Here is a 14256-nt window from a genome sequence, read left to right on the forward strand (position 1 = left end):
CTGACTCAGGAATGGAGGAAATATTCACGTAGATGATAGAATCGAAGTCTCGAAGATATATATTAGACACGGTGGATGTTTATCTTCTACGAACAGTCAGTTCAGTTACGGGCTTCGCGGAAACCCTAAGCTTCAAACGAGATCAATACTGAAGACGCGGAGGAAAATAACATACCGGGGACTGACAACATCATAGTCAGAGAATGTCCACGCATCTCTCTACACGTACCGTGTCTCTTAACCGTATTTTGGTACTTCTCACAAGACGGAAATCATCAAAAAAGAGTATGATGGATTCAGGCACATGGACATTGGTCCGTTTCATTCGATCAGAAGGAATCAACATTAATAAAATATTTATTGTTCAGAAGAAATCCCTAGCTCTAAAGAAAAGTCATCCAAAACATCAAAGAAATGTCTACTACGAAGGATAAAGAACATTCAAATGTTTAAAGAAGATAGAAGTAAAGCTACTCGTCAGACTCATCCAAATTGTCAGATTCGTCATCACTGTCCTTCTCGTCATCCGAGTCATCAGATTTGTCATCATTATCTTCCTCTTCGTCGGAATCAGCGTCAGGGATGAAATCTGGACGAGCCTCAGGATCATCATCTGAGTCTGAGTCTTCTTCCGCTTCAGCTTCGGCTTCAATTTGCTTCATGGTCCTCCGAAACTCTCTTTCGTATCGGTCAGGCTTGATCTTCCGCTCTGTAAATACCCACGCAGTCTCCTCTTCATAAACATCAGCATCAGAGTCAGAGGGTACCCCATCAAGGTATTGACGTCTCTCCTCAGTCGCTTGTACTCGGCGCCGGATTCGATCACTTCGGCGCTGACGATTCTCGGCTTCATCATCTTCAGCCTTCCTCTTCATAAGTTCAGCATAAGTGACCCTGCGATCATTCAAGGGTACGCTAGACTTCGCTCCCTCATCATGAGTTGTCTTAGCTTTCGATTTGGTTACAGAAGCTTTGGAATCCTCATCAGAGGAGCTGGAGGAGGAAGAGGAGTAATAATAATCGTAATTGTTGCCGCTGGAAGTTGACATTTTCTGAAACCAGGAGCATAAAATTATCACATGCAAGTGAATCCATCTGCAAAAATGGTAATTCTTAACTCTTACCTCTTTACGATTCCACTAACGATACTGATAGTGGTAATCCAAGAGTTAAACACCTCAAAACTCGTTCGTTTCTTCGAAACCTGCAAAAGACGAACGAATCTTATATTTTCATAAAATCATGAACATTTCTACTGCGTGAACATTCACCATGGAATTATGAAAAACTAAAACAATATCTCATCATAAATAATTGTTTACTTTGAACATTATTCAAAAATCAGTTTTGAAAATATATGTTTACAAAATATGAAATAATAACTCACGTTTTATTTTTAGTGAGTAACAACTCACCCAAAAAAAAAACTCTTTTCCTTCGTATTGTCGTTCGTCTTTAAAACGAAGGTTTATTTCAATTTTGTGAGAGCTCACACCTTATAAGATAAAGTTTTGATTTATATGAAAGCTCATAAACAAAATTTTATCACTGGACACAAGTTCATGTATAAAAAAAAAAATCCTTCGTACTATCGCCATCCTCTAAAACGAAGGTTTATTTCGGTTTTGTGAAAACTCACTTCTTTTATGATAAAACTTTGGTTCACATGAAAGCTCATAAACTAAACTTTATCACTGGACCTAGGTCTACATATATTAAAAATCTCTCCTAAATCAGGGATTATTGTTATTTTTCAAAACTAACGATCAAACGAACATACGTTTTCAAAAAACAAGGGTTTTTCAACAAAAATCCTACTCACCTACACACATATATGATTTCAACATGATCCCTTCATGAAAATAATATAAACATGAGCAAAAAAAAAAATCCACACCTGGTCGGCGCCGGACGGAAGTTGGCTGGACGGTGGCGGTGGCGGTCGGTGCTCCGACGTGAAATCTTTCTCCTCCTATTGCTGGCGTGAAGGTGGTGGAGAGGTGATGAAGTTGCTGGTCGTGGAAAAAAAAAGAAAGGGATTAATTCCCTTTTATATCAATTTTTATTTCCAAAACCTAATTTTACAAGGATTTCCTTAATTGGGCCCGACCCGTGAATCCTAAACGACCAAGGTTCCCATCGTCCAAATCAGCGGTTCAACGCCACTTTATTCTCATCAAACGATGCTCTATCATGCCACTGAGATCTTCATTCAAGTCATGGTATGCTCGCACTATCAAAATCCGGTAACGTCTTAACATACGACTAAGTTCAATTACTTATATTGTTTATGACCGGAAAATCACCATTCAATGCTGACTGAGGAACACGGCTTTCCTCACTAAGCATGGGACTTAATGTAGATGGTGGATTTTCGAGAAAGGATAAAATCGTAAACCCATAATTATACGAACTCTTGATCCAGCAATCATATGTGAGTATTGAGACACGGGTCTCTCATCGAATCCTCTGTCTGGGAATACTTTCTCTCAGAGTACATGCAGATATGTAGTCTCTCGGCTGGATAACGGCATATCTCATGAATACTGAACACTTCAGTAATTATTTCTATATAGAATCACGAGATTGACGGCTCCTAGACAGCTTGCTCTGCTAGTTTAGAGCGATAACGTCTTCAGGATACAAATAACGAGTTTCCCTGACTATATAAAGGATATGAAGCTCCAGTAAGCTCATGTCAGAATAATTAATGCTCCTAGACAGCTTGCTCTGCTAGTATAGAGCCATAAGTTAATTATTCCTAAATTCTTGGATTCATCCACTGAATTTCCGAAAATATTCAAATATTTTCGCAGTATTTCGTTACTTCAATCTATGGTTCTTCCCAGCAGAATTCCATGGGTTAGTAATAAATATTCAACGCACTGGCATCTGAGCTACCTCTGAGTAAGCCCCGGCTCAAAAGGTGCAAGTGTACTCAACGATGATACACTAACAATCACCGCACGAACTAGTATTTCAAAATACGACGAAACGATGAATCTATGCAAAATAGGAAAGAAAATAATAAATAATTAAAATATTGACCAAGGGGCCAAGGGATTGGGCTCATCGAACGGCTGGCCGTGTTGTGGCCAATCCCACGCCAGTTTTATATTTTATCATATTTTTTGTTATTTTCATTGATCTTATGAAAATCCTTTCATTTGAACAAATATCCTTCGTTTTGAGGAAACTCCTCAGTTTCATGGTGTTTCCTCCGCACCAAGGAAATAATATAAAATTGGGAAAAACATTGTGTGGCCGTGATTATTGGTCAACCGGTCGTGCCTTGATCCCGGCCGGCCCCACACCTCATGGTTCCTCATTATTTTATTATTATTTCCCTGATCTCATGAAAACTCCTTAATCTCATGGTATTTTCACAAAACCATGAAAATATAATATAAAATTAGGGACACTCGTGGGACCGGGCCCCAGCCAGCCGACCATGCCTCAGCCGGTGCCACACGCCCATTATTTTATTATTATTATTTTAAGGTTTCCCTGATTTCATGGTATTTCTTTCAAATTATGAAAATTCCTTCAAATCATGAAAAAGAATACATACAAATTACACAAAATTAGGAAAACTTGTGGGACCGGGCCCAAGCCGTCCGGCCATGCCCTAGCCGGCGCCACACGCCCTTATTTTATTATTTTAATATTATTTGCTTCCTTGATCCCATGGAAACTCTTTCACTTTAAGGAAACTCCTTAATTTTAACAAAATTCCTTGATTTCATGATATTTCCATAAAATCATAAAAAAAAATATAAAATTAGGAAAAGGCACCATGGGACCGTGGTCATTGGACGGCCGGCCATGCCTTGGCTCCAGCAGTCCCACGCCTCATATTCCTTCATTTTATAATTATTTTCCTTCATCTCATGAAGTTTCCTCAGTTTCAGCAAAACCCTGATTTTATTGTATTTTCTCAAATGGTTGCTCAAACGCATGCCAGAAAATATCAAAATTCTCAAGATTGAGACGCGGACGTGTTGACGACGCGAGCATGTTACCTTGACCGACCAAGGTTCGCTCTTTGGTTCGCAATAATCCTGTCCCACGTATTTTCATGGTTTGACCTAATTTGCGCAATTGCACGTATTAGGTCCAAAACTCTTCCAAATAATTTTGGAATTTCATGAAGTGATCATCATTCGATCCCACGTCCATCCAGGGTTGGTTTCATGACCCCTTGCTCGGTCTCTCACCTCTCCATAATTAATTAGGTTTTATCACCTAAGGCTCAGACGAGCATTATATGAAAAATGATTGAACCAGCATTTTATCATCTTTTCACCAACTCTTCAAGGGGTCTTGGTATTTGCTCACGCAAGCATATGGACGCTACATGGTCGACCCACGGTCTCATGTAGCCGGTCTTCCTTCATTCCATGGTTAAATTTTCAATAAACTATCACTCGGTCATCAATTGATCAAATTAGGATTTCTGAGTCCAAGGATCATAATTCCAGATTCAAACGCTAATAATTTTACCACGATCTCATGATCACCATTTTATTATACTCGGTTCAACTACCAGTATTCTAATTAATATTTTATTTCGGTCATGCTGCCAATAATTCATCAGACGAGCAACACTTGCTCAGATGAGCAATATTTGCTCAAACCAAGGAATATTGGTTCAACTATCAATATTAAAAAATTCATCAAATGAGCAATACTTGCTCACCTCAACGTGAGAATTATACCTCTGTCTCAACAGACACGTTCAATTCATGAGTCTCAGAACATTTTTCAAAATCATGTTTAACTCAGCAAATACATGGACTCATCGTCCCATAAAGTCATGAAGTCAACAACTGACTAATTAACCACGAGACATCAATCGTGTCACTTGGGGGGATATCAACTAGGGATTTGGTCTGGCGATCTACGGCACGTGTGTTCATACACACGATGGAATGTGAGCAAGTCGTGCAATCAGTTGAAGGAGTTAACAAAGTAGTGGATGGAAAATCGACCAAGTCTCCGCACGATGAGCAACTGGTTTCAAACACGATTTCCATTTCCCCACTCTTTGATTCCATCAACTGTCACACTTCATGGGATCATGGTGTCTATGATTCCAGCAATATAAATAAATCTCTGAAATCATGATTGAATATACAAGAATCTCACGTCAAACAGACAACACGAGATTAACAACTCAACATATGAGTAATCACTCTCAACAGGGATTCAATCATTCCGAACTTATCTTATTCAGAATACATAACACACCTACAATCTTTGATTATCATTGATTCCACACATTTCTCAGCTTCCCTCCTACAGATTGACCCATCCTCTTTTGTGATCGAATTTACTCTGGAACGGCCATTGTCTTGGTTTAATCCGGAGTACCACATATTGATCTCTCGAATTCAAAGCACTCCCTTATTGCAGTGCATCTGTGTGAGGTTGAAAATTTCGCTCGGTTCAAGGAGTCTCCTCCGCACGGTCGTCTCTTCAAGTCCATAAAAACCAGCAAATATTTTTGCCCCATCTACAGGTTTCTCTCAATCAACAAAGTTCGAAAACTTCGGATTAAGGAATACATGGTTATGTAATCTAAACTCTCATTCCAATCATTGAGACATTCTCAGAGGACGTTATATAGTCGTTATTCACAGACCGTTTCACGTCAGAGCAATTCTCAAAGTAATTGAAACTTTTCATGACTTTTGTCACTAGGTGAAGATAAACTTGATCAAAGCGAAACGCTTTACCAACACACGATTTCGAGAAAAAAGATAAGTAGTGAATACTCAGCTCGAAATGTCAAATATGTATGATCCAGTATATTTACCATACGACTTTTTGTCTCATAAGAAGTAGGAGATAGAATAGATAGACTTTTGAGTGATAGATAAGTTCAAGTCTCCACATACCTTTTTGTTGGTGAAGTTCCACGGTTCCTTGAGTAGATCTTCGTCGTTGTATGATGAATCGCCATGAAGTCCTTGAGCTCAACTACACTTTTCTATCCTAGTCCGAGACTTATCTCTAATAGACTAGAAATCAAGACTCAAGTTTTGATCACTAACATTGACAAACATGCTTGATATAGCAACACATGTGAGGTCGACCGAGCTATGCTCTAACAGTTCACACTACAAATACATATGGTTTTCGGATCGTTATGTAATGGGGAGTGGTTTCCATGTGATATGGAGTATTGACTAAGGGGAAGTGATACATATCACCATAGAATTGTTTTTGAAGTTTTGATACAATTGGACTTTGACGCTGTGTAATGATACTATGACCCTGTATAACAATGATTGAGAACTATTGTTTTCTTATTGTTATAGCTACGGATTTTCAACAACGATGATGCTAAACTTACAACTTTGGGATCATTGGAGTACATGGAAGTGACGAAGATTTCGAGTAATGTTGAAGATTAGGCATGTGGAATAGGAGCTACAAAAGTTAAATTATTTATTTTTTGTACAAAACTAGTCATAAAAACCCAAGGTGACCAAACCTGTGGTACAAAAACCCAACTCAAATTTTGGGATTCATTAAAACTCCATCTTAAACTAAATTATACAAAAACCCTAAATTTCAAAATTGGTTTCATCAAATTGTTTTGCCGGATTTTTTGTGGATGGATAGTGACTCCTTTGGGGTTATAACTCGCAGACCGTTTTTTGTATTCCATATGTATTAATAGTTTTGCCACTAAAATTGACAAAGGGGGAGATTATTAGAGCATTGCTCGGTCGAACTCGCATGTGTTGCTATCTCAAGTATGTTTTTCAATGTTAGTGATCAAAACTATAAGTCTTGATTTCTAGCCTACACAGCTAAAGGTCTCAAAATAGGATAGAAAGTGTAGTTGAGCTCAGGAACTCCATGGCAATCATCATACAAGACGAAGGACTACTCAAGGAACTGGCGGATCTTCATCGACTAAAAGGTATGTGGAGACTTGAGCTTATCTGTCACTCAAAAATCTATCTATTCTATCTCCTACTCTTGAGACAAAAGTCGTTTTGATATATAGACTTTCATTATGCACATTTGCTATTTCGAGCCGAGTTTATCTCGCCTATCTATTTCTCGAAATATGTGTTGGTAAGCTTTCGCGTTATCCGAATTAATATTTACCTAGTGACGAAAGTCATGTTATGTTTCAATCACTTTGAGAATTGCTCTGACGAAAAATGGTATGTGAATAATGGCTATATCCGTCCTCTGAGAATGTTTCAATGATTGAAATGAGAGTTTAGATTACATAACCATTGTAGGATATAAGTATTGTTGTGGAAACACATATATGTATAAGTCCTTATTCCTTGAACCAAAGTTTGCGAACTTTGTTGATCAAGAGAAATGGAAGTGGCGTGAGCCAAGTCCGCGAACTTGCGGAACTTCTCGGCCCGAGATTTTCTGCTGGAGTTTGTGTACTCCTTCCATGAGCTTAAGTCCGTGAACCCAGTCCGCGAACTTGAGCAGGTTATATCTAAAGTCGGTTGTTCTTTAACTAATGTTTAAATAAACTAAGGAATGCTTTTGAAAACCGTGGCTATAAAGTTCATGAACCGATTAGAGTGAATTAAATCGATTTTGCTTCAATTGTGTCTTGTGTAGTTACATAAGATTTCCTTGCAATTGAATAACTCTCTAACTAGCCATATGAGAGTAATCATATGGCTAACCATTTGGTTGACTTGTTGAACCAACAAATGTTAATGTTCGGGTACGGTTCATAAACCCAAAATTGGACATTTGATTTGTGTGTGACAAGCTAAGTTTTCGATCTAACGGTTGATAAATATTAGCTTGAATCTAATCAGGTTTTCATCTAACGCTGAATATTGAATGCTTTGTTACTAAGCTAACATTGATTGCAAACCCTGATTTGAAAGTATATATAAGGGAGAACTCTAGCAACTGGGAAACCTAATCCCCACAGATTCTGTGTGATATTAGTTGTGCTAAGATATAGTTGATTCTCCTTTAACCTTTGGTTTCTTCTTCTAAACCAGGTTAACGACTTAAAGACTTCATTGGGATTGTGAAGCCAGACCGATACTACTTTTCTTGTAGTTGTGTGATCTGATCTTGCATCTTCTATCGTACGAGTACAGTTGAAATAATTGGCTTGAGATTTTATATCTCCGATAGGCAAGATAAAAAGTAATCACAAACAAACTTCGTCTCATCGTTTTTGATTCCACAATATCTTTTTTCGCTGCATCGATTAAGATTATTGTGAGGTGATTGATAATACTAAGTTGTTCTTCGGGAATATAAGTCTGGTATTATTGATTGGTTCATGATCACCTTGATTTATCAAAAGACGGAACAAAACTCGTACGTATATTCGTGGGAGACGGATTTATCTATTATTGTAGACTTTTCTGTGTGATACAGATTTGTTTATTAAATTCTTCGACTTTGGGTCGTAGCAACTCTTAGTTGTGGGTGAGATCAGCTAAGGGAATCAAGTGTGCAGTATCCTGCTGGGATCAGAGGCGTATGAGCATAACTATACATTGGATCAGTGTGAGATTGATTGGGGTTCAACTACAGTCCAGACCGAAGTTAGTTTGTAGTAGGCTAGTGTCTGTAGCGGCTTAATACAGTGTGTGTTCAATCTGGACTAGGCCCCGGGGTTTTTCTGCATTTGCGGTTTCCTCGTTAATAAAATTCTGGTGTCTGTGTTATTTCTATTCCGCATTATATTTGTTTATATAATTGAAATATCACATGTTGTGCGTTGTTCAATCAATTAGAATATCCGACCTTTTGGTTGTTGATTTAAATTGATTGACACTTGGATATTGGTCTCTGGTACCATCCAAGTTATGTCTATTTGATAAAGACTCGCAGATTTCTATATGCTTGAGCAAAGATCAAATTGAGAGATTGGGATATAAACTCTTTGATATACTTTTATCTAGATTGAGTCTGACTGTCTAGTTGATTCTCTAGAAAGTATATTGGAGTTTTTTCATACAGATTGCTAATCGAATTGTTGGGTGTGGTTGTTGTACCCTCGCTTTTTCAATACTCAGTTCCCTTGTTGGACCGATTGCATATGCACAATCGCTTATTTCGATAAGACCAAAATAAAGATCAGAATTTACTTTATTTTTCTCATCAGGCTCTAATTATTCGGACAATAACTTAGATGTTTCCCTTTAGACAAGACAAACACTAGGTTAGATAACTGGTTTTTCTTGTCAATGCATTCGATTAGACTTGAATAACCGAATCCTCCAATCTGATAAGTCTAACTAAGATCTGAATTAACTTAGTTCATCTTATCCGGAATCAATTTGGACTAAACAAGTGATCCCGTATTTTGTTAAGCCATAAACAATACATACAAACTAAAATAAATTGACTTGCATAATTATTTTCTTAACCGGAAGCAATTGAAACAAACATAGACATTATAGCACCACAATTGCACCGAATTTCGTCAAGCAAAAACACTTGATACCCAACAATAAAGAAGATATCAAACAATAAGCCAAATAAGTTAACACAGTTTTTCTTAACCGGAAACAATTGAATCACACACACACACATCCATACACAATATAATGGAACATATCAATTGTACCAAAATTTTGTTACGCAAAAGAAAAATATATGCAATATAAACAGGCTTTTCTTAAATAGGAAAACGATTAACTAGCAAATTCTTTACCTCAAATTCCGCAGCCTCTTCTCCCCAGAAAGATATATCATTAAGCGCAAGTTCAATAAGAACTCTCCCCCAATGTGTTGTTATCCTCTCGCAAGAACAAAAGAACAACAACAAAAGCAACCTTTATTAGAGAGAGGTTGAATCGGTTTTAACTAATGCTTGCCAATAAAAAAAATTTAAAACCCGAAACACATATGTTATGCTAAACACAACTCATGTAAACATAAATTGATTCAACATATTGTGACTTTTCACATATGAGTTTCAATTGGAACACCTTATGATCCTTTGATAAAGCCTACCAACATGGGCTAGAACTTAATCCCGCTAAATCAAAAGCCACACAAACCATAAGGGTCACATCATATGAGATCGAATATTAAGTTTAGTGAAAACCGAAATCAAACATCACATAAACCGAACACATGTAGCAAAAATATAAACATTCATTCACAGGCTATGTAATCGGTAACTATCACAAGAAAAATTATAAAATAATAATTGTATTCATAAATAAATGATAGTTTTATTCAAAAACAGACCTTATACAATTATTGAAGTAAATCAAACTAGGGGTGTCAACGGGTCCGGGTCCTCCCGGGTATCACTAGACCCGGACCCTACTTATAAAGGTCGGATCCGGGTCCTAACGGTTACGGGTCCAGTTCCTACACTTGTGGACCCAGAACCGGACCCGTTTAAATATCCGGGTACCCATTGGGTCTTAAGAAAACTATTAAAAAAACCTCAAAAACTTAATATTTGTCTCTTTTTGGCTTGGATTTAAATAGCTTTTATAAAATTTATTATTATTTCTTATTAATGTACTAAATAAAGATTAAATGTAAGAGAAAAATTTAAAACGAGTAAAATATCAAAGCTAAAACTAGCAAAAACAGGAATAAAAGTATGAATAAACGGGTACCCGATACCCGCGGGTACCCAACGGGTATTACCCGTTTGGACCCGTTTAGATTCGGGTCCAATCGGGTAATTACCCGTCGGGTCTTAAGTTGCTAATGGGTCCAACTTTAGGACCCGGAACCGGGCCCAAGTCTACCGGATCCGGTTCCGGGTAATGGGTACCCATTGACAACCCTAAATCAAACATTGATGTCTATTTTATGGATCAAGTATTACAGCATATAACTTAATCCTTAGAAGTGCTCTGATTATTCACTGAGGTTTCTTCAGTGTTCAAGTTCTTGAGTCTTCTCTTTTCTTTCAGATGATTGAGTCTCCTCTTCAAAAGATTCACCTCCACAATCAACTTCAAAAGATTTGACTCGAGCCACTCCTCATTCTTTACAGAAGCTTCCAGTTGTTCACGAGCAATTTCAAAATCTCGCATTAGCAAAAGCATGATCTCAAAAGATATTTGATTCCTCTTATGTTCTTTTGAGAAGTAACACTTAATCTCAGCAGGATGATAAGTTTCAAGCTTCTGTAATTGGGAATCAATATCAATAGTATTTTCACCCATCTTGAACCGCAGACTAAAAGTGGAGGAAAGAATCGGTTATTAAGATGTTTTATATATGAAATTATACTTGGTTTCCAAGTTTTAAAACACCTAACAAGGTATTTTATTTGATGAAAATATACAAATTCGGAAATAAATTCAAGAAGGATTTTCCGAAATATTATTGCCAAGAGGGTTTGAATATATCTTGTACAATTATCATGAACTTTCCCAAGATCGAAAGTATTCTTCTAAATAGAAAAAAAAAGATTCCAAATTTAGATACTCAAGCGGATCATGAAACAGATATATCAAGTATAGTTTTATACCTTTCATATGTTGGCGGTGCTCTTTTAAGAACTTCCCATTTATTTAAACTGAGCACAAAATTTTAGGAAGTTCCAATCAACAAGCTTAGTTGTTGAATTGAGCTCGCAATGGCTCAAGGAGACAGGATCTATCTTGATGTTTTCAGACATCTTCTTTTCTGGAATAATCCCAAGCATAGGTTTCACACGTCTGTGAGTCACAATCTGAATTACCTGATTTAACAGATAGATCTATTCGAATATGAACATGATTGTAAGTGTGACTAGAAACCTTTTGAGTCATGAGTTGAGGAGAACTCTTATATCGACCCATATATTCCTTGGAATATGACAACATCTCTTGATGAGATTGTTTCCTTGATTCTGATTTGGACAAAAGATCTCTAACAAAACAACGTGATATGGAATCATTTGTTTGTGTGCATTTAAGGTGATCTTTGATTCTTGCAAGTGGTTAAACTATTAAAATACAGATGTTGTTTAACAGTTAAGAGATTCTGAGAGATAAAATCACATATCTTGTCTTAACTAATAAATCTTTTCTGACTTTAAGATCATTGTTAGAATTTTAAGATTCAATTTCAAGAGAAAATGAAACTGTATTTTCATCTTGACATAGACTAGATGTGATTATCATCATGTCAGGAGGTTCATGCATTTCATGATTTTTTTGTGACACAACTTCTTCATGAGACCTGATTTTTATCAAAGAATCTTTGATAATCCTTTTGAAAGATGGATAATATGTATTATCTTTTAGATTATATACTTCTCAGCAAGCTTTATGAAAAATTTAATCTCATCACCGTCATCTGAATCTGACTTGTGCGTCATAGGTGTTAGTTTTCTTAATAACACATCATGGTTAATATTTCCTAAGTTGTGTTCCACTAGTGAACTAACAATGTTGAGTTGTTTATCAGGATCCGAAAACAAATTAACTTTCTGAAGTATATCATATTCTTGCTCTATGTTAACTAAATCAGCCATTAGATTTAATTATTATAGGTTGGATGACACCAAATACTGATTGTTAGATTTTTCGTGTTTGCCTGCTCTGATACCAATTGAAAAGATGAGGGTACCCAAGTACACCACAATTTTTTTTTTCAACTTATAAGTCCTCTACCGAAAGTGATCGTCTATGGACAGAGTCGAGATAATACAACTAATTGGTTCACACTTCGTGTGATTGTCAATGGATACGAGATCGAGACTATACAACAACAAGATAACTTGTGTGATTGACTATGGATACAAGATCGAGACAATACGACAACGAAGTATGTTACTTGATAATAGGTTAAGACTTAACCAAACTCTATAAGATCACTATTAAGTAATGCGGAGTTAACATAAAGTGCAATTTACTTTAATTATAATAAAATAATCATAATGCAAAAAAGTAAAGTAAATGACACCATAAGATTTTGTTAACGAGAAAACTGCAAATGCAGAAAAACCCCGGGACCTAGTCCAGAATTGAATACTCTCAGAATTCAGCCGATATACAAAATCTAAACCAACTTCGTATAGTTGAGACTAAGCAGACTACCCCTAGCTACTTAGTTCCCTCAGTTTCCCTGCGCTTCCGACTTCAAGATTCAAGCATTGATACAATTCCTTTGGATCGTATTCCAAATAGCAAAGGAACAACGAATCTGTTTGGTAACAACTTCTTATATTCTTTTCAAGATAAAGATATCTTAAGTCATACGCAAAGGCTCTTCCGTTTAATATAATAAACTCCTTTGCCTGGTTAGATCAATCTAACTTTAACTATCGGAATAGTCAAGTCTAGATTCGCAATCAATCAGTACAGATCTCAAGGAGAAACTATAACGCGAAGCCGATCTCACGCAACCAATCAATCGAATTAATCCGATTCTAGTTGGATCCCAGCCGATCAAGGTTTGTGCACACAACAAGATACGAAAACCAATAAGAAATCTTCTTTAATCTTCAATAACCTGCACAACACCACTTGAATCTCTTGTGATCAATCACGCACAAAACGGAGTCTGTTAACAATGGATTATCACAAGATGTCTTTAGATCTAACAACAGTTCTAAAGATCATGTCGGTACTTCGATCTAGTTTGAGTGAATCTTATATCAGAAGAGAAGATTCTCAAGAATAAGCAAACTAGGTGCATCAAAGTTTCAACAACCGTTATTCAATTAAATCAATCGAAAACAATTAACACTGTGATTATCTAGTTTCCCACCAACAGTACTCGTAGAGCTTCTTGTTCCCACATAAGTCTTTAAACGAGCGGTCATAAGAGATTTTACCTAATTAGGATACTTTAGACGGCTCCACCAGAAACAACAAGAAATGAAGTTTTTCTGGCTCTTGATCGCTGTCGTATGCGTCAAAAATAATATTACTTTCTCACAACTTAAAATATAAAATATAGCAAGGGTAAGAAAGGATTGTTCCCACAGAGAGGACTAGGTTGTCAATATATTTTCGGTTTCCTAAAGGTAACAAGGGGGGTTTTCTGATTTTTAATAAACCAGACAAATATAAAAGCAAAGAAACAAATAAAACAAATCAAATTAAGTATGCGAAAGTATTGGTTAATGATTTCGTTTTCATTCATTAACATGTTCTTGTCATAATAACCAGAATTGATATTTAATCTCTCATTATCAAAGGCCCTAGGATACCTTGATCGCAAGAATATCCCGCTAATTTCCTCTTGTCATCAACAAACACATTAAAAGATGCGAATATGAATTCTACCTAAGAGAACAACCTAACGTGTAAAAGCACTAATCAA

The 14256-nt window shown here is 36.6% G+C and overlaps 1 protein-coding gene across 1 annotated transcript; it reads right to left on the bottom strand.

The window, feature by feature from the left end:
- Positions 1-470: 470 nt before the first annotated feature.
- Positions 471-11162, bottom strand: LOC113348048 (clumping factor B-like). The gene is made up of 2 exons (XM_026591741.1): positions 10938-11162; positions 471-1052 (listed from the first exon to the last, which is right to left on the bottom strand). Exons 1-2 carry the CDS (start codon positions 11160-11162, stop codon positions 471-473), a joined length of 807 nt encoding a protein of 268 aa, XP_026447526.1.
- Between the last annotated feature and the right edge of the window lie 3094 nt (positions 11163-14256).

Source organism: Papaver somniferum, chromosome 1 (genome assembly GCF_003573695.1).
Source record: "Papaver somniferum cultivar HN1 chromosome 1, ASM357369v1, whole genome shotgun sequence".
In the NCBI taxonomy this organism is placed as follows: Eukaryota; Viridiplantae; Streptophyta; class Magnoliopsida; order Ranunculales; family Papaveraceae; genus Papaver; species Papaver somniferum.

Bases quoted from the DNA above. Each gene is read 5' to 3' on its own strand.
- LOC113348048 (XM_026591741.1), bottom strand. From the start codon at position 11,162: ATGGGTGAAAATACTATTGATATTGATTCCCAATTACAGAAGCTTGAA. The intron at 1,053-10,937 runs GTGAATCTTTTG...TCCTGGTTTCAG, and splicing joins TTTTGAAGTTGATTGTGGAG to AAAATGTCAACTTCCAGCGG.